The 19,936-nt window shown below is 42.0% G+C and overlaps 2 protein-coding genes across 2 annotated transcripts in view; one reads left to right on the plus strand and one right to left on the minus strand.

Annotated features, from left to right (window-relative positions):
- Window positions 1–19,936, plus strand: part of LOC113680961 (bridge-like lipid transfer protein family member 1) — a 47,940-nt gene that overhangs the window by 7,086 nt on the left and 20,918 nt on the right. Inside the window, exons 13-36 of the mRNA XM_089192096.1 lie at window positions 218–374; window positions 808–978; window positions 1,073–1,190; window positions 1,725–1,880; window positions 2,228–2,325; window positions 3,067–3,301; window positions 3,847–4,064; window positions 4,585–4,767; window positions 5,098–5,235; window positions 5,544–5,720; window positions 5,883–6,215; window positions 7,020–7,734; window positions 8,013–8,280; window positions 8,807–9,041; window positions 12,339–12,580; window positions 12,842–13,066; window positions 13,819–15,277; window positions 15,529–15,958; window positions 16,296–16,646; window positions 16,811–17,115; window positions 17,808–18,276; window positions 18,500–18,826; window positions 18,998–19,082; window positions 19,262–19,474. Coding sequence (XP_089048222.1) covers window positions 218–374; window positions 808–978; window positions 1,073–1,190; window positions 1,725–1,880; window positions 2,228–2,325; window positions 3,067–3,301; window positions 3,847–4,064; window positions 4,585–4,767; window positions 5,098–5,235; window positions 5,544–5,720; window positions 5,883–6,215; window positions 7,020–7,734; window positions 8,013–8,280; window positions 8,807–9,041; window positions 12,339–12,580; window positions 12,842–13,066; window positions 13,819–15,277; window positions 15,529–15,958; window positions 16,296–16,646; window positions 16,811–17,115; window positions 17,808–18,276; window positions 18,500–18,826; window positions 18,998–19,082; window positions 19,262–19,474 — 7,308 coding nt within the window. The remainder of the gene's footprint in view (window positions 1–217; window positions 375–807; window positions 979–1,072; window positions 1,191–1,724; window positions 1,881–2,227; window positions 2,326–3,066; window positions 3,302–3,846; window positions 4,065–4,584; window positions 4,768–5,097; window positions 5,236–5,543; window positions 5,721–5,882; window positions 6,216–7,019; window positions 7,735–8,012; window positions 8,281–8,806; window positions 9,042–12,338; window positions 12,581–12,841; window positions 13,067–13,818; window positions 15,278–15,528; window positions 15,959–16,295; window positions 16,647–16,810; window positions 17,116–17,807; window positions 18,277–18,499; window positions 18,827–18,997; window positions 19,083–19,261; window positions 19,475–19,936) is intronic.
- Window positions 7,779–12,196, minus strand: LOC149035199 (adenosine receptor A3-like). The gene is made up of 2 exons (XM_089192097.1): window positions 8,692–12,196; window positions 7,779–8,257 (listed from the first exon to the last, which is right to left on the minus strand). The coding sequence occupies exon 1, from the start codon at window positions 11,128–11,130 to the stop codon at window positions 10,099–10,101; it is 1,032 nt and encodes a 343-aa protein (XP_089048223.1). The 5' UTR covers window positions 11,131–12,196; the 3' UTR covers window positions 7,779–8,257; window positions 8,692–10,098.

The following is a 19,936-nucleotide window of genomic DNA, read 5'->3' on the forward strand; positions in this document are numbered from 1 at the left end:
GGCTGTGGCCAGGGTTTGATTCTAAACCAGTCCGAACCTTACAACGCTTGTGATCGGTTTGTACTTAGTTCTTGATGGTGATCCTAAGGGGTCTTCTCTAGCCTCAACAGCCTCGTCTCTTCAGAAAATCAAAATATTCCAGAGTTACTTGGTAATAGAGAACGTGCTATTGCTAAATTTGGCTACTTTTTATTTATTAATATTTTTTGCTTTACAGAGATGCATTGCAGAAGTTCTTCTACCCTTTTGACTATCAGGAGATTCAAGTCACGAAACCGCTAGTCCCTGGCCAGAGGCGAGTCCACACCGGACTGGATGTTAAATTTGACTTTGAGTGTGACTCTACACTTGATATTTTATTTTCCAAGAATAGGGTGAGTTTACACTGACTTTGGGTGTTGTTTATTGTTGGGGTAGGTTAAATGGAGCCGAGTGAGAACCCTACCTACACGTCCCAACTGCCCGTTTCATGCGTACATCTGATGTCGCAATTTTTTCTTGTCGGTTGTTTTGTTATAACTCTGTTATCAGTGTTTATTATATATCTATGATTGGTCAATTTAGCAGGCCGTTTTTCATTGTACGCGCGCTAAATTTAAAAGTTTTTTGAATTGGACCCTTCCCCCTCTGTTGGACTCGAGATATAATAAATATCTTACTAACCTCGTTTTTTCGCTTTTACTGTAGCCCCGCGTGTAAGCCCCACGTGTTTTGCTCATAAATCCGAGCGGAAAAAAGAAGTTGGTCGTAACTTACTGTACGAACCTCGAACTCAGTTAGTAAGAGTTGTGTGCTTCTTTTGAACAGGTCACTAAGGCTCTTCACCTGTGCGTGGGGTCTGGGTCACATGTTCGAGTATACCAGCCGTGGACTGTGAACGAGTATGGTTATACTACTTCAGTCGTGGCCAAGTTATTCCAAGTCGAAGCTACGACCAGTCTGGCCTATAGGAAGCTCATTGATGCAGACATGATGGATGTAAGAGAACTGCACTTGTAACTGTTTGCTTTCCATTTAAGCCACAGCAATTGTATTCGTTCATCGAATTAAGTACAATATATTTCCCTTTCAGCTGGCTTTCCACATGTCTTTTCCCCGCATTTGGAATCAAACACAGCACTGGTCATGTGATATCACCCTTCAGAAAGTCACGTGGAGTTTCATCTTTGCGCACAAGTTCTTTTTCCAAGGTGGGGCGACAAACTTTAATTCGAGTCCTCTTTATGAGGATTACAACAATATATTTATTTTGTTATAGAGACGCGGTGGCCTAGTGGTTAGTACGCTGGACTCTGAGTCGAGAGGCCCGGCTTTGAGACCTCATTAGGTCATTTTGTTAGGTCATTTTGTTGTGTTCTTGTGCAAAACACGTAAATCTCCCAGTGCCTTTCTCCACCCAGGAGCATAAATGGGTACCAGCGAATTTTCAGGGAAGCCAGATGAAATGCAAGGGGTAACCTGCGATGGACTAGTGTCCCGTGCCAGTCGCTTCATGTTTTGGAAACTGGGAAAAGCACTGGCTGGGTGGGCCACTTGGCTTGAGTACAGACAGATATTGTTGTTGTTGTTGTTGTTGTTGTTGTTGTTGTTGTTTTTTTCAATAAGGCTCGGCTTTCTTCCCCACCCGTTTGTTTTGCACTTGAGACCCATGTTTTGCTTGGTCATTTTTACTATGGTGTTGGTTTCCCAACACAATCAAGATTCGTCATCTGTTGTTTCCGCAGAGATGATCGAAGACTGGACAATGAACTACAAACCGGATCTACTGACCTTTGTGCCTTATGAGTGGTCTTTTAACATCATACTGCGAGACTTTGAGATGGTTTGGTTGGGAAATCAGCACAATTGGATTGAATGCACTTCAAACAAACAAGAAAATGGTGCGTCAAATATCTTTATTTCGTCACCGATGTTTTGTTTGGAACTATCCGCTTTCATCTCCCTTGAAATTACACTAAAGCTTGTTTTTACTTGGGAATTCTGTTTCAAGAGATTTTTCAAACAGCAAACGTTTCTTGCGCTATGAGAGTTCAATTGTATTTGTTCTTTTTCGTAAAGGCACTTAACTTTATAAAGCGCAATAAAAGTACAAGAGCATTTTGTAGATTTGTTTTATAGGCATTGTTTCCGTAAAGGAAATGTTGTGAAGATCTGTTCATCATTTTCGCAAAAGCGACTCTTTTCAGATCATTCAATGGTGTTGTGAGTTATTTTGTTTTGTTTTTAGCTGAGCTTGCCTTCTGTGGTGAGGTGTTCGACTTAACATTTGTCCTCCAGTACTTCCGCTTCATACCGGAAATAGAAGAAATCAAGTTCTTTCTACAGGTAAATTAAAAAATTTATTAATTTTATCATTTTCCATCCGGTTTTGTATTTACTGCGCCTGCTTTGCATCGTACAGCCGTTCTATTTACTCTGTCGGCAACATGTCCTCTCTTAGGGATCTATTTGGATTCTACCTCAAGAAATCTCGTCTAAGTAACTTTTATTGTTATTGACGTCTTTTTAGCCCCCTTTTTTTTTGGGAGGTGGATTTTACTGAGGTGACGAACGCTTCTATTGATGTGGGTGGATATTTAAATGTTTCGTAGACACATGTATGCTTTGCGAACCTATGTTTTCCTTCCCCACCCAACCATCCATCCTTCCTTTCTTTCTTTCTCTTTTACGATGGAGGTTCATGTTTTTTTTTTTACCTGAATGTCTCCTTGACGTTGAAGGTTGTTTTTAGCGTCGCCAAAAAAAAAAAAAAAAAAGAACTGAAAAAAAAAGACCCCTAATCTTGAATTAATTTCTTTAATCAGTTATCAAGTCAGTTCTCACCTTCAAGTACGCTCTTAAACAGATTTCACGACTGTTTGCTTGCCAACATGTTATTTGTAGTAAAATGGGTCGGGCATTAAACTATGATATCGGAAAGTCAGAGCCAGTGCCATTCTATATGGGGAACTCGAATTTTAATTTTTGGCTGCGCGTTCGTGATACTAACTGGCATCTTTCTTTATTGGGACATTCAAACCTGAGTTAATTCTTGCCTTCAATTAATGGTATGTTTTGGTCTTTCAGGCCGAGAAGCTGGTCGCCAGAATGTTTGTCCCGGAGTCAAACACTCTCAGACGCAGCCTGTTATCGCTGGCTCGTACCTCGGAGAAGAAACGGGAACAGGGTCTTAGATCGCGCTCATCAACTACCACGGGTAACATAGACGAGGCGGTTGAGAGTGCCGATGAACAGCCTATCACAAGCACAACTGAGGAGACCATCAGTGGAGGATGGAGGCGGCACACCGACGAAAGTCTTGGTTAGATTAGTTAGATCATTCATTGCTTAGCCTGCGTGCAGGTCCTTATTATTATTAACGCTACTGGAAGTACGTTTCTCCGCCCGCGGGAAGATTAGAGACGACTCCGGGAGAGGTTTGTCAGGGGTCTGGCACTATCAGTGTAGACCTCTGGCCAGCTCGTGTTGCTCAAAGACTCGTAATTTCCCGCCGGCGAAGAAACGCTCATTGTTGAAGCGCTAATAACAAAGGCGTGCTCGCAAGCTATTCATTACTCTTTGCTGCAAAGCGTTTTTCATTTGACTGTTGATGAGACAGTTTCAGTCGAGTGTCCAAAGTTGATTGGAATTGTACCGTCTTTGCCTTAGTACTGAATCTTTGGATAAAGTAAACGAATAGTTCCATTTGATAGTTTTCTTTTTCCGATTGACTATTGCGATTACGTCACGTAATGGAAGAATGATTTAAAAGCGAAAGCAATGGAAGTGATATCAACTACGGAGACTTAGCTAGTGGAAGCCAATGCCATAAAGGTTCCTTTTTTTTGATATTCTCCTTTGTTACAGGGTGGGTGGATGTGATGTCCGTTCCCATCCTGGGGCTGTCCTTGGGGTACATGTATCATCCTATGTATCCGAGCCCCAAGTTTGAGGTACCTCGCGGGGAGGAACTTCCTTGTGACCCCACACAGTGGGAACCTGACGTCATCAGCCTGGAACTGGAAGCTGGACCAGCCGCACTCAAGGTGTTTGGCTCCTTGTTGGCTATGCTCGCAGCCATTAAGGTAAGATGGTACACTTTTTTGCTCGAAACATGAGGTTTGCGACCCGCTAAGTGGCAAGGCGGAGTCAGGAAAGGCAGGGAAAGGTCCAAGAGACAACTTTCTTCAACGGATATGTAGAATGGCTGCGCAGATATTTTTTACTTTCGACAGCGCTTCTTCCAAAAAATATCTCGAGTCGTATTCGTGCGTATGATCGCAGCGGCTCGCGGGGAAAAAGAAGGAGTTTACACGCAGAGCGCTTTATCTCAGAGATCTGTCGTTGTGGCTTGTCTCTGAGTGTGTTCCAACCATACAGATATAAGCAATGCAGCAGTTTCCGTATCCTGAAACTGCTTTTGCCTCACCCTTCGCTCCCTGGATCAGGAAGGAGCGCTAGTCCATATTATTTCGTCTGTTTCTCCTGTGATGTGGGGTTACTCTAACAGAAAACTCTAGCAAGCGCTATTCCTATCCTGTTATAATCACAATGTCTTTATCATATCAGTCATCTCACTGTTTTTTTTCCTTTTTCTTAACACAGGAGAACTACTTTGGCATTAACCAAGAGTTTAAAGAGCTCGGCATCAAGTACAATCGAGAAGAATCAGTGAGCGACACTACACTGGGCTCAGGCAGCAAGGACACAATTAACTTACTAACCTTGAGGCCGATGGAAGCTAACATCATCCTGACACTTTCTGATGTCAAGGCGGAATTAACTAAGGTTAGGCCTGTAGTGACAAGGTACAAAGTACATTTGTGGAACTTTATTTGAACGAATCGAACAATTGAAAATTCTTTTTCTCTTTTGAAGCCCTTTCTGGTTGAGAAACATCCTTAAGACATTTTTTTCCGAAAAATGAAGCGCCTTTTTGTAACAAGAAGTCTTGGTTTAGAACTTTGTCAAGATGCATTCGCCAGCTTGTGTGGCAAAAACCAGCTTGTGTGGCCAAGACATTAGTAATAGTAAAGGGAATAGTTTTTCTCGGCAGAGAAATTTTTGCCTACATAAATGCGGCTTTATTTAATGCATTTAGTATGTGTTAATTTGCAGCATTGTGGTCCCGGCGAGCCATCAAGTCCGCTTTTGCTGATGGAGAGACTGTCGTTTGAGATGCACAAGACGTACACAGAGACTCGGTTACAGTTGCATCTGAGTCCTGCCACAATCGTTCTTGTTGACGGCAATGAAGTAAGACAGCCAAGTTTAGCTATGCTATCAGTACTTCAGTTTATTTGGTATTGTCAAGTTGGTATTGTTACTTCTGATTGGTTAAGATTGCAGCGCGAGTCTTCTGGACCAATCACAACGAAGTAAGGCGAAACCCAAGCAATCCTGGTTTAATTTTGACACAAGATTGATAATTGCTCTCTACTCGACCATCAGAAGGCTACTTTGGGCATATACTGCAAAACATCGTGGTTTCTGGATCATTTTCTTTAGAAAAGTTTATATTTCAGTTAAAAATCATTGAGTATTTTCTTGTTCTGATTAAACAGCGCGGTAGTGTGAACCACAATCTGTCCCAAGGTCATCTGAGTTTGTCTGGACTCCAACTCCGTGGTCACGCTATGTTCTCTAATCTGGATAGACCACCTGACTGTGAGACTTTGGAGTACGCATGGCTTGTAGAGATACAGCTGGGCATACTGTCTGGAAGGCTCACCATGCCACAGGTATCATAATATCATAAGAATCGTCTCCAAAACCGATTCTTTCTTGAGTGGATTTTTTAAAAAATCATTTTGCCATTATTTGAATTGCGCTTGAAGCCGGGTGTTTCCCTTGATAACAAATGCTTTTTTATTGATTGATGAAATTATTATTTTTTTTTAAAGCTCCAAGCCATGGCGAACTGGGTACAAACGTTTGCCTTTCACGTCATCAACAAAGAGAACGACCTGGGACCTAGTACCCCGTATGTCCAATGCATTCACGGTAAACAACAAAATGTTTGCGAGAGAAGGCACAAGAAGCGAAAGGTGCCCAGAGACGTGGACCATAGTGTAGAGACCAACGAGGGGTCCTTGCCAAAAGGAACCTTGAAAAGATCAAAGAGCTCCCCTCAGCTGTGTATCACTGAAAGTGACGTGAAGTATCAAATGACAAGGGTCTCTGTGGGGAACATTAATTTGTTCCTTGTTGAGACTGGGTCTGCGTGTAATCTGGAGGTATGGCGATTCTCGATTTTACCTTAAGTAAAAATTTGTTGCCTTATCACAGTGTAGCTTATGGGTGCAAGGCTTGATTACGATCATTCGACAATATACTGCTTCCAAAGATGAAAACAATCCGGGCTGACACCATTTTCATTTACTCTTGAAAATCGAGACGTGACAAGCCCGATACCTCTCTTTACAAAAGAGTGTTTTCGACTGAGAGTCTGTGATGCAAAAACCAAAATAATCACAACAGCCAATCAGAACAACGGAAAATAAAACGAGGAACAAACGAGAACTCAAAGAAATTAACCAGTGAACCGCCTAAGACGCAGGAAAACGCGAGTGTCCAAGTTGCGATAAGTTTGTTTTGATTCTTATTGGTGGGGAAATTGGTGCGAGTCTTTTGGAACAATAAGAAGCGAAGTAAAGCAAAATCAGAGAAATCCCGAATTACGTTGGACCCTCAATTGAAAAGTAGTCTTATCAATTCGTTTTTCAGCAAACTGATTTTGAGAGCAGGCAAACTTACACTCGCAGCCAATTTACAAGTGTGCAACAGCTGGGAAGGAAAAGGGATTGGGGATTGATTTTTGGGAGTCCTTGACAAGAGAGAAAGTTTACTGTCTCTGAGAATTTGTTCTGAGTTGCTGCCAATTCTTGCAATGAAGATTGCTTAGATCGTCTATATTCCGGAAGGGAAAGTTGACATTATAATCTTAAGGATGAAAGGGCTTTTATCCCATAGATCATTAGCTTTTTGTATTCAGAAGATTGGTAACTTGGTAGTTACAGTTTCTTTTTGTCCTCTTGCAGGTTTTTCCTGTCAGACTCGCCACATGCAGTCTTCATAGTTCAGAGTCCAGCTCGGGTGTAAGTTTGTTCGTTCAAACGGTTAAACTCCGCCAGTTTGTTTGTACTCCGTGGCCAGAGAGGACGCAAGAAATTCTCGGCGACGTGCGGCGGCCATTGTCCTTGGTAGAAAATTCATCCTGGCTTCAGGCGGCTGCTGCACAACTTGGACCAATCGTTTCTGATATATCGAGCGCAACGTCTCACCCGGAACTATACCAGGAGCAAAAGGATTTCCTGGAGATGCATGATGCAAGGTTCCAGCGGCTGTGGTTTCTGTGGCAACCTCAGGAGCAGTTGCCTGGTAGAAGACGGGGTTGTTGTGGTTGTACCGGCGGTTGCAACTTTTTCGGCAAAAATTTCAATGGTCCACGATTCTTCACGGCTGATAAATTAGACGCCAGCGAAAACGACATCGGAATTGGCGGATTTGGCAGTGAGACAGGTTTCTATGACGACGGCGACATCGTGGACAGTGGTGCCAGGCCTCTTATGTATTCTCGGAGTGCCGACCTAGATGCCCTGGACTCTAATTATTTTGATCGGTCGCCCGTTGGCTCGATAGAAGCATTTACGCGCCGGCGATACCATATTTCTGGGTCAGAGGGAAGCTCTCCAAAAGCAAGAAGGGTTATCCACGCGCCCTCAAATGAGGAAGCCTACGAGGAACTCGGGATAGGTTAGTGAAAAGTGTTTTTGAAGTCAGTGATGCGCTTATCAATATTTAAAGCCAACAATTTCGTTTTTATTAGTAGATTCTTCCAAAAGCTATGTACAGTATTAACGAATTTCGGCCGGAAATTGGCTTGCCTCTGGGCGTTTCTCGAAAGTTTCTGCAACTCCACGGGCCAAGCGATACTCTAAGATCCTAGAAATAAAGAGTATTCCGCGGATGTATAATAATATAAATTTTATCGTATATTATTATCACAAATGTTTTTTGTTTCTTTAAAATAGATGACGATGTTAGCCCCATGCCCTCTCGTCTTAGCTGGTGTGAATCGATTCAGCGCGAGGAGTCCAATATTTCCAACATGCATGAAAAAATGCGCCGCATCAGGAGCACGAGTCTCCAAGGGTCAAAGCAGAGCTTGGGGCAGAGTAGGAACCAATCTACCTCCAAATCACCCCATGGCGCATTGCAGAGGACTGAGTCTCACTTGTCTCGTGGAAGCGAGGCTTCGTTTTATTCCTGTGGTAGCCTGTTGGATGAAATTGATATGAGGTAAGGAAAGTTGATATCTTCATATCATTGTTTGTTTCTAATTCATGTAAAGCATATATTTTTGAAACTAGAGAATTTCTCATGCTGAAAGATAATTTACGTATAAGGAAAAGGGCTCGTTTGTTTCTGCAATTTGTTTTAAGGCAGTCTTGGAGGCGAATTTACATCTATCAAATCTGTCAAAATATTTCACCTTTAAAAATTTTTTCAATGTAGATAATCTTGAAAACAGTTGTATTCAAAAAGGAAATTGTGAAATTTGATAATTCAGTAAGTGTGGTCGAGAGCTAATGTTATTCCAACGCAAATCAAATAGAATTGGTTCTATGACAAGAAGCTTGGGCCAGCTGATTTGATACGAAAAGAGCGAAAAAGGAAACAAGTATCTGTCTAACAACATAATTTTCCAACCTTCGAAAAATAACCAACCACACTACGACCCCTACAATCGAAGGGATTTGACTGTGATTCGAGTAGGTCATAAAATTGTTTTCGTTTTGTTTCGTTTTGTTTTTCTTCCTGTCAGGCCTGCTAGTTCAAGGGTAAATTCTCTCGAGTCGTTTGTATCTGCTGTAGAGGAACCAGATGACCTCATGAAGTTCGACGACGAGATGCTTTCTCCGTCTCATTTTGTTATCACATCTCCAAGTCTGGTTTACAAATACTCACAGCATCTGGGACAATTGGAATGTTTGAACTGGAATTCACCTCTGATGATTCCAGCTGAGCAGCGACTGTTTAGCATCACAAACAACTTAAAGGTGTGGTTGATGAGTATGAACGTTTTTCAATTAAATATCAGTCTCTTCAATGTAAAGCAGTAAAAAGTGACTCCTACAACATCCATCAACAAATCAAATGGAGGTGCAAAACTCTTAAAAACGGAGTCTTCGCATTTTCTCTCCGATCGAGGTTCGCAGTCAGCTATGAAAGCAGTTGATCTTGGGCGGTGGTGAATTGAAATTATTCCTCATAGTCTGGTACCATTGGCCCATATAGATGAAGGTCCTCGTTTCCGTTTCGTTCGTTAAAGCGGTTTTCGATTCCGTTTGGAAAGAAATCCGAGAATTGTTTGGTTTGGCTCTACGTAGGCCCTGTGCAATAAAAAAAATCACAAAACAAAAAACAAAGCAAAATAGGAAAGAAAAAGAAAAAAAAATTTTTTTCTCGACCACTCAGATACAAACCCAACACTAATTACATGCTGGTCCCTCATATTTTCTTTCGCTTTAGTCAGTCCGCTCCTTTCATTGGAGTTCAACAGTTCTTGGCTCCCAGTGATATTCTCTTTTAATTGGGTTGGCTGTGGTTGGTTCACTTGTAAGACGCACATTCGAAAAGTAGGCTGCTCCAGTATCAGTTCCGTCGTAACTTTTACCGGATTTTCAGTAACTTTTTCCACGAGCGTCTTCTGATAGTGTACCAGATGGCCGTGCCGTAAGGCGAACACTAAACTCGAGTGCTTGCTCGCAGGCTAAACAGAAGGTCGTGACTAGAGGTCTTTCAGGCGGCGGTAGACCGCCTATAAACCTGCTTTCGATGCTTTTTCATCGAATAACATGTTACACCTGCACTATTCTGGAGGAAATTATGTTTGAGTTAAGTTGCGGCCGTGCGCTTTGTATAGAATAGTGACATTACTACTTTTCTTTAACTAGTTCCTTCAGCTGCAGATATACAGCGATGCTTTCACAAACAGCATTTTTGAATCAGCTTCTTTTTCTCTGAATATTAATTGCAACTCATGGGAACTAGGCCTCAACATGTCAACACAGATCATTCATTCAATTTGAATATTCCTCTTTTTCCCTCATTGATTTACAGTTTTGTATCCAAAATTTGCTCTTCAAAGCACACTTGTTGATTTCCGTGGTCGTTTTGTTTGTTTTTCCGTTTTTCTGTTACTTGCTTCAAAACAACAGGCGTGATTTTCCCCTTGTTTAAATCTGCTTTGCCCTTGGTAAATTTTTGTCTTGTAAAACACAGACCTAGCGCTTCTCTAAATTCGGGAATTCTAAATGCGTAGACCAGAGGATTTAAAAAACAGTTAGAATAATTTACAAAGTTTGCTATGCAATCAGTTCTCATTGGTATTGCAACCTGATACACAATGTTTACAAAGGTTGTCGTACTTAAAGGGAAACAGCAAACCATAGCGATAATCGATGCATACAGCAAGGTCTTTGTCAAGCGTTGGTTTTGTAGTGTTCTATTCGTCTGTCTAGAGGCCACGCTTTTGTTTAGGAGCTTCCTCCTAACTCCGATGTTACAGGCGCATACTATGAACTTCAAAACCAGTGCGTAGATGTTCCAAACAATGATGGCATATTTTGCTGAAAAGAAGGTTCGTGTTACGACGAAACATCCCGATGCCAAAATAGCAAGGGACCACGCTGCGAACATAGCAATGTAGTAAACACGTCTTGGTAGAATTCGGTGCTTCAGCGGTTGGTATGTGGCGGAAAATCTTTCGCACGCAATGAGAGTTGTTGAGATTAAGGACCCTTGCATGAAAGTAAAATCGACGAAAATTTTCAGTGGCTCATTAATAATCCAGGATTCGTGCCATAGCTGATAGTGGACTGCAATGATGTGCATATAAATAGGTACGGAGACAGCTCCCAAAATAAGATCTGCAAACGCCATGTTCACGACCAGAAGTAAACTTTTCTTGCGAAGCTTCTTTTTGAATGCAAAGGTACCGATCGTGAGTAAATTTCCTATGATTATCAAAACCGACATGACAGTGAAAACACTGTACCATGCTATGCCCTCCATCTTGCAAGGTAAAACCTCTGTTAAACCAGACGAGCTCTGTAGAGTCGCATCAGCTGTCGATGTGTCCTTCATTTTAAAGTTTTGGAAAATATTGATGCGGATTAAAAATGACGAGCTGGTTGAATTACAACTAAATATGAGTAGGCTTTTAACCTCAGGTTGTTTACTAAAGGCGAGTTACGGGAAATAGGGGTTTCCTTTTGTTGTCATAAAAACAATTAATCAATTCGATAAATGGTCACCAAATGCGCCTAACTCTTAAGAGACTTTTATTTGTAGCGGCGTTACTTCCGATTTATGCCATTTAATTTGAAAACTTATCCGGATATTGCTACGTTCTCACTTAGCGCGGATCAAAGGAGAAAACGAATATTACTTCTATAGAGTAGCTCTTAGCAATACGATTTATTTGGTTTCCAATTGTTGCATTCGTCTAACTGTCAGCATTCTAGAAAGATTGAAAAGTTACAGCACAGCCGAACTGACGAGTTATGGGAAATTGGGGTTTCCTTTTGTTGTCAAAAAACAATTAAACAATTTGGTAAATGGTCGCCCAATGCTAACTTTTAAGAGATTGTTATTTGTAGCGGTGTTACTTCCGATTAATGCTATTTAATTTGAAAACGTCTCCTTTTAAATTGCCACAAAAGACAGGCTGAATAATCTTAACTAAACTTATCCAGATATTGCTACGTTATCACTTAGCGCAGATGAAAAGAGAAAACGAATACTGCTATTAAAGAGTAGCTCTCAGCAATACGAATTATTTGGTTTCTAATTGTTGCATTCGTCTAACTGTCAACATTCTAAAAAGATTGAAAACTTACAGCACAGCCAAACCGACAGCAGGCACATTGCACCAAAAGCTCCTCTTAGTAAAACTCGTTGAAACTTGATTGACAGAAAACAAAACAAACGTTCCACGCTTTCGACAGAATAGAGTCAAGCTTTTAGCATCTCAAGTGCCTTAATGTGCGTAATGAATGCATTGATGTGACACCTCACTATCTTTTGAAATGGGAACTGCAAAATTGGCGAATAATTGTAAGTCTCAAACCGTATGACAAAAATTTTTTCCCGTTTTAGTTGAATATGAGTAAAAACTCTCTTGACCTTTCAGAAATTTAAAAAAAAAAAAAAAAAATTTTTATCGCTACAACTAAGCGCCTTGTCAGTTTATGCTGTAGAAACCGAGAGAAACTCTGGCTTTTATGGATGGTTAACCTTCCATTTTGTTTATTTTTTTGTATGTTGTTTTTATTTTTTGGTTGTTGTTGTAGGAGACAGAACCTCAAGAAGACTTTGTCATTCCCGGAGTTCCCCAGTTTACTTACCAAGACGGCGAGAAGATCGAGTTTCCTCTGCTCGTCAAGAAAACTCAGAAGAGGACAGATCATGACGATTGGGAGGAGGAAGAAGATTCATCTTCCAGTGCCGAATCTTTATTTTCCCCCAATGTCTCAGTGAAGGCAACGAGCTCTGCACAGGAAACCCAAGGAGAGGCGAAAAACGATGATGCCAGGTTACTATGTTTAAATGTGTGGCAAGACGTAATTTTTTAGATTGAAATTTTGTGCGTCTTTCAGTCTTTCAAATCAATCCAGTCCTTTATTTGCAAATACTAGGTCACTTCAGGGAAGAGAATGAAATAAACGCTTTAATAAGCCTTGTATTCTTCAGGGCTTCAGAGTAAACTAATAGTGTGGCTAAATTGTTCGCCTGCGTGCCTCAGGTTTACTCCTCTTAATTTTCTTTATTTCCTATGGTGAATTTTCTTTTTTAGTTCTGGAGTATTAGACGTAAGTGAACGTGATTCCAATCTCAAAACTCGATGGAACTCAGCTATCAATCAACAGGACAGAACGTCGGCCAGTTCCAGCTCGGAATGCTCCCCAGATCACACTCTCAGGAAGACAAAAAAGTCACGCAACGAAGAAACTGTATTGTTACGCTTTGTTGGGGACATCAATATCCTCGTCACGCCATTGTTGTTGGAGGCTTTGCAGAGGTACGCGATAATGGGAAATACCAAAGCAGTGGGTGCTGGGAAATTTAACCCTTTTATCCCTGAGAGCGACTAGCATCTACTTTATCCATACAACATCACCCTTGAATCACACACAAGCGAGTGACTAGCATCTACTTTATCCATACAACATCACCCTTGAATCACACACAAGCGAGTGACTAGCATCTACTTTATCCATACAACATAACCCTTGAATCACACACAAGGTGACGAGTATATAGGAAATAATCACTAGCTGAAGAAGCTTTTGATTGTTAACCCTTTAACTCCCATGAGTGACCAAGACAGAATTTCTCCTTACAATATCAATACAATATCAACCAGATAAGTGATAAGAATAAAGAAAAATATCGATTTGGGATAATTAGTTGATCAAATACTAAATTCTCTGAACTAAAATAATGAGAAATGTATAAATGACAGTAAGGAGAATGACAAATTTGAACTGGGAGTTTAAGGGTTAATCAAGTTCCCCTAGTCAGCACCATAGGAAATATAGAGAACACTGTAGAGAATATCCATACTGACGTTGGGGTGTAATGTCAAGGGAAGCCTGAGGAAATGTTGGAGTGTTACCTTGCTATCCAAGAGAAGAAGCGATTGTCCTTATTGATTGATCCAGAATTCGGGATGACCTAAGAAAGCTCGCTCTTTATCGAAAGTCAAATGAATCGTATAGAATGCGTGGTTGATCTCTAGTTTTGAAGCTTGTGTTATGTTTTATTTCATAGGTACGTGTCCTCGATTTCTCGACAGGACAATATTTTGCATCCGGCCCTTGTTGTAGATCTGGTGCATGACAAATGTGTGGATGCCACTGAAAGCCTGTACGACAGGCGTGAGGTAGAAGCACCCTTAGGTTCGCCAACCGTAGCTCCGGTTATTGAGGAACCCAAACAAAAACAGATGGTTGTTTCGTTTTCAACTTCAAAGATCAACTTTTGTTTTCTACAAGTTGCATCTGTTGAGCACAGTGAAATTCCAGGCTCTCCGGAATGCTTCGTAGAAGAAGAAAAGTCGCCGTCGGTGTCTTTATTGGCGGGAACCGTTAGTGGCATCACGGCGGAACTTCTGTCGGTTAGGCGGAAGCCTGCAGCGGAGGAGACCGAGGTGCCGAGGAGAGATTCCAATGTGTCATACACGATTGCCCCTTCGAGCGCCAAACAAACTGCTAAAACTGTTGATCTGCAATCCTTGTCCAAAGAAGAATCTATGTTACCTTATAAGAAGGTACCGCGTCATCGGAACACCATGACAACCGGTCATGCCTCCTGTGCGCAAATTCACTTTCAATTGCGGAAGTTGTGTGACAAAGAGGACATTGAGAATTGCGTGACAACTGCCATAGCTGAAGAGTCGGCACGATGCAAGTTCCAAGTAAACAACAGCAGTTATATAAGCTTCTCAGACCTCTTTGAAACGCATAGTGTCGAGCGCGGAAAAACACTTAGTTTATTAATGCTGGAATGCGGCCTTGATAACGTTTCATTCAAAGCCGGAAGTGAGTGTGCGAGCGGAAGTGAAGTGTTGCCGAAAATAAGGGAGAAAAGGCGAGCCGCTGGCCATCAAAGTAAGGTGAACAGGCTCCCGTTTGGAGAAAAGAGCAAGGGAGGAAATATAGAAGCTCACGGGTTTAACAATCCTATGTTTGATACAGAGTTAGGTGTGGCTGGAATGCGCTCATCCCTCGCTGAACAGGAACAAGGATCAGATACGAGTGTGAGTCGAGCTAGCTCTTTGCCGTCGAGTCGTGGATCCGTCAGCAGCCGTAGCAGTGGAAATGATTCTGACAAAGAAAGCGATGCTGATGACGATGTTACCAGGCCTCTACTTCGTCCAGGAGATCGCGTCGCGGTAAAAGGAAAAGAAAATTCAGACTTGATTAAACAGGGGGAGATCGAACCGAAAGACGCAGATCTCGCGCGGCGAACGGATGTAACCATGAATTTCACCAACATCTGGTTCAATCTGTCGTCGCCCTCTTCTTTGAAAACTGTTCCCTCAAACTATCACTTATACAATAGTCTCGTCACGACTGCAGTGCCTTTCGTGACAGCCTGGATCCCGTCTGTCACACAACTGAAGTCAACTCTCAATAAATTGGAAGAGAATCAACAACGATTTCTAAAGAGCTTGTTTGCTTGTCTGCTGGCTCAGGCGCTACCTGAGTATGGACGGATTCCCAAAGCGGTGAGTCTTAAAATGCTGTTTTCAAGAGACCAAACTGCAACTTAGCTCCCTAAAATTTCTTGAAAGTAGAATCACACAAGCATAAAATTTACGTAATTGAACTTATTAAAATTTTATGAAGCTAGAGTTACGTTTGTCTAAAGGTTACATAACAAGGCTCTTGAAAATGTGCAATTTACATGACTTAGCTCTATATATTGTGACAAAATCAGAGTCACGGAAGCCTAAGGGTACTTTGATTTTGTTTTTAGCACACTGTAACCCGTGGTTCGACGGAGAAATCCACATTTTTACAAGAGGACCACTCCAGCCAACTTATTTATATACTCCGAAGGCAGCTAACAGGCTCCAAACTCAACAAAATAAAACACTCGCTAGCTGTGAAGGCAAATATCCCAGAAAACGAAAACCTTGCTAAAGGAATCTTCGCCCTGGCGAGACAATGGAAGTGTTTTCTGGCGGGAACTGAGGCAGGTGAAGTCGCGTTCTACGGGTCCAGTTCACTGAAGCGTCGGGTAGTCGGACGTGGAGTACTGACTCAAAGAGACAGGGCTATTTTACTGAGGGAGGAGATGGTGAGTAGGCAAGAAGACACGCCATTGGATTTGAATATTCCACAAGTAACAGAGACAGCAAAGGAGAGTCCGTTGTTAACTAAAGCAGACCAATCAAAATATGATGGTATGTTTTGATTCAAATTTTTGTTACACTTTACATTTATAGGGGACAGTTACATCAGCTATTGTTGTACTTAAATGTGCCATGTGTATTTTATCAAGTGTGACCAAATTCCTTTACGGGAAAGATGAACTCTCTAAAACGTGCCTCGTTCCCAACCTATGGCTTCGGTACCTGGTTGGTAATAGCGCCCATCAAGTATCTGAGAGGTCTGGGTTCGAATCCCGTCGCAGCCTGATTTTGTGCAGGCTTCGTTTTAGTAATTGCTAAAATTGCAGTCCATATGCGAGGATTGCTTCTTTGGTTGATGGTTCTGTATCCAACTGTATTGGTTTTTTAGAGGGATCTCTAAAAGACACACCAGAGAAAATAGCAAAAGACTCTTTAGCATTGGAGCTTGAACCATTAGTTCCTACCAAAACGTCCCCGAGGCCAGTCCACTTGGACGTAGCCAGACCGAGGATAGAGGCGTCTCAGGAGTCTGAGACGGACTCGGATTCATCCCCACCAACCACTATGAGGAAGCCACCTAAAGCCACAACATTTGCGGAAGGTAGAAAGCTCGGACACAACAAGAAGTTGAGTTTATACAGTTGGCTATCATCGCCGCCCACTACCTCCCCTCCCACATCACAAACAAAGGCTAACGTCGAGGCAGGAGTGGAAACGAATACAGGAGAACAGATAAAAGGTAGAAGATATCTTTGTTGTAGACCACAGTAAATGTTCGAAGCAGCGCTCTGGGCGCCCCTTTAGACTACTGAGACGTAGAAGGTTGCTCATTTGGTTGTACTCGGTTTTACTGTAGATGGTGTGAATGAATGAGTTTCTCTTTTTTTTCCCTTGCTTATTTAGACTTAATTTCCAAACCCTCCTCTTCTGAGGAACCCGGCCTGTTTAGCGACATGGTCAGCGTACCGACCAGCGGTAAACAGATCAAAGACGAGCGCGAGACTTTTAGGAACTTTCTGCAGGCCATAAATCTGATTCCAAGGGTTGCTGAACAACAAGATACGGCCAGCACGTTCTCTGTGAGCACTAAACTGAGGTACCTACACGTGCATTTAGTGGATGGAGGCTTTGATAACCTGGCTAAGAAAGGAAAGGGAAAAGGAAAGAACCGAGTGGAGACTGAGGATAGGAATAAGAGACGCCGCCAGGTAGGTGGCGGCAAGAATGCAATTTTGTCGTCTGCTTTTGAGCTCTTTGATTTTGAATTTTCCTTTGTCCCACGCCCTTGCCAAGACGAAAAAACATATTTCTTTATTTCTTTACTATATTTCTTTACTAAGTTTATAGTCTCTGTGGCTCAGCTGGAGTAGTGGACTGCGAAATCGAAAGGTCGGAGGCTAAATTCCTCGTATGGGGCAATACAGGAGATGAGCGAAGGACATGCTCGGAGGCATCGATTTGGGTCTCCATTGAAATTGAAATTTGAAAGGAAAACTTAAGAAACAATCGCTGTCTCTCAAAATAAGCGAATGAAAATAAAACGTTCATAGAAAAGTGTCAAAGGAAACAAAATTAGAGACTTTTTAAACACAAAGCTTATTCAGGTACGGGTATCTTGTTAATTTACCACTCTCTTATGAGCGTCACCAAACGCTGGACTTACTGGCTTTTGCTTGTAACATTTGTGAAACAACTTAGTTCTGAATGCCTGAAAGCACGCTACCTAGTCATTACAATGTTCGCACGTGCGTGGACTCCTTACCACTGTGTTGTATGGGACATTTTCCATGTCGTGGCCGCGAAAAAATGAGTAGCATCTTTCTTTATTTGCCGACTAAGCCTGATCGTATAGTTCTTCGTTATATCTATTGAAATCTTCATGCCTATATCTTTATTGCAGGAGAGAGACCCAGTATTCATCGCCAGAGACTTCGTTTTTAGGTTTCTTTGTGATGAAACTCCTCGAGATATTCTTCCCAATTGGACTCCAGTAAACAGTTTTTACTCAATGAAGGAGAACAACAAATTGACGCAGGTCAACTTTACCGTGGGATGTGGCAACATCACGCAACGTGTCAATCTCTCTTTCCTCCGTCTGGTTCTACAAGTTGTGGACATGCTCGAGTTACTGTCAAATTTTGTCTCCAAAAACAATGAATGCGAAATACCGCTGACATCTGGAGACCAAAGTTTGATGTCCCCTGAAGACCACACTGACGGGGGTCTGCCGTTGAGGTCAAAAGTGCCCCATGCAGCTGCAAGGTGTTGGAGAATAATGTACCAGGTTGTTGACCTTTATTCGTCGCTACCGCGTGAGGCCAAAACTAAGGGCTTTTTGAAGCGAAGTACCCTCGGGAGAGTATTAGGAGGTGATTCATGAATCTAATATTTTAACTTGATCTTCTTTTGAGTTTACACTGTCCTTTCCATCCCTTTGCCGTTCTTACCGTCTCTCTTACGTGATCGCCACACAGAATGCATAAGACTCCGTTGATCCATTGCAGGACGCTTGTCACATGTGAGATCATTACATGGTTCAGCTCTCTGCAGTAATAACAGTAATTCAACATATTTCTTTATACCCCTTGCTAGCTGACAAAATGTCGCCAGATAAGCCACGTGATGTCAAGATCGACATCGAAGACGGTGCGATAGAAGATGGTAAAAGGCGCCGCGCCCGCAGCTCAGGGAGTCCTGAGAAAAGACGTTCAGCGGCCAGCCGCAGCACCACTGAAGCAACTACCATAACGGATCAGGAGGATGCGCAAAGTGTGATACCGCTGTCCACAGTGTTTGGTGTAGTGACCTTACCACGGGTTAAACTGCTGGCCAGTATTGGCGGGCTCATACTGGAGACAGAGCTCAGAGAAATAAGTGTGTCGTTTTGTAAGAAAGAGAAGATGGAAAAAAGCTGTGAAGGTCAGCAATTCTTTAAGTGTTTTTTTGTCTCTTGAACTTGGAAACTGTTTTATATAAATTCCTGGAAATACTATTTATACAAATAGTTGTATTTATAGTGAAACTTTAAATACTTTCTCACCCACATTCGCATAAATTCCTCCAACGTGTAATACTTCATTTTGCCGACAGTTTCAGACCATGCCGCGTCCTCTGTGACGGCTCATGTAGGAAAAACAAGAATGGATCTGAAAGAGACGTCGAAATATGCCACAGGGTAGGCAAGGAGTGTCAGTTTAACATAACAGTGACTAGCATCTAATTTCATCTAACAATATCGCGTTATAAAGTTCTTTGCTACACGGTAGAGGTTTAGCACGCCGCCTATTTGGCCAGAGAGGCCCCCATTGATATCTGTGGACTTTATATATATCGTCGTTTTTCCAACCTTCTTAGGACCGTGGTGAGCTGCAATTTGTCTCGCTCTCATGCTCTCTACTCTTCCGTCACGCAATCAAGCGAGGAGAAAGGTAATGCACTGGTAACGTTGGGAGTGGTTGACATCGACATCCCTCAGCACCCCGTTGCGTTACACTCAATGATGACGCGAAGTTCACGCACTATATCGCGACACATCTCAGAGATTCAAAGTCAGAGATCTGTCATAAGGTAAACTGATTCACTAGTTGAGGCCCCTATTGGTGAGGACAGTTTTTTTTTCCTCATGATTAAGTCAGGAAGTTTGAAAATGCATTAATACATATATAAAACCTGAAGGCTATTCAAGTGGAAAAGTTGATTTAGGGATGAAATAAATAATTCAAGATGCATTTGTAAAATACATGATATACAACACGTCGTGATTGGTCAAGAAACTATCGTGTACTGCTCTTATATACCCATAGCTGTTTAATTGATGCGGTATACTGCACTTTCTAGTGGTTCATTAGCGTAATAACCCATTCGGAATTAGGAGGAACACGAGAAAATATGGTTTCTTTAACTGAGTTGATAATATTTCTTTGTCAACTCAGTTGATGAAACAAAATGGTATTGAAATAACCCCCCTTCCCCCTCTCCCTCCCTCCCACAGACGCTGCGCCACAGTTTCTTCAGAAACGTCCCCCCCTT

This window comes from Pocillopora damicornis, chromosome 13, assembly GCF_964200805.1.
Source record: "Pocillopora damicornis chromosome 13, jaPocDami1.2, whole genome shotgun sequence".
Lineage (NCBI taxonomy): Eukaryota > Metazoa > Cnidaria > Anthozoa > Scleractinia > Pocilloporidae > Pocillopora > Pocillopora damicornis.

What these genes read in the sequence shown, in the direction of transcription:
- LOC149035199 (XM_089192097.1), bottom strand. Translation starts at nt 11,130, where the DNA reads ATGAAGGACACATCGACAGCTGATGCGACTCTACAGAGCTCGTCTGGT.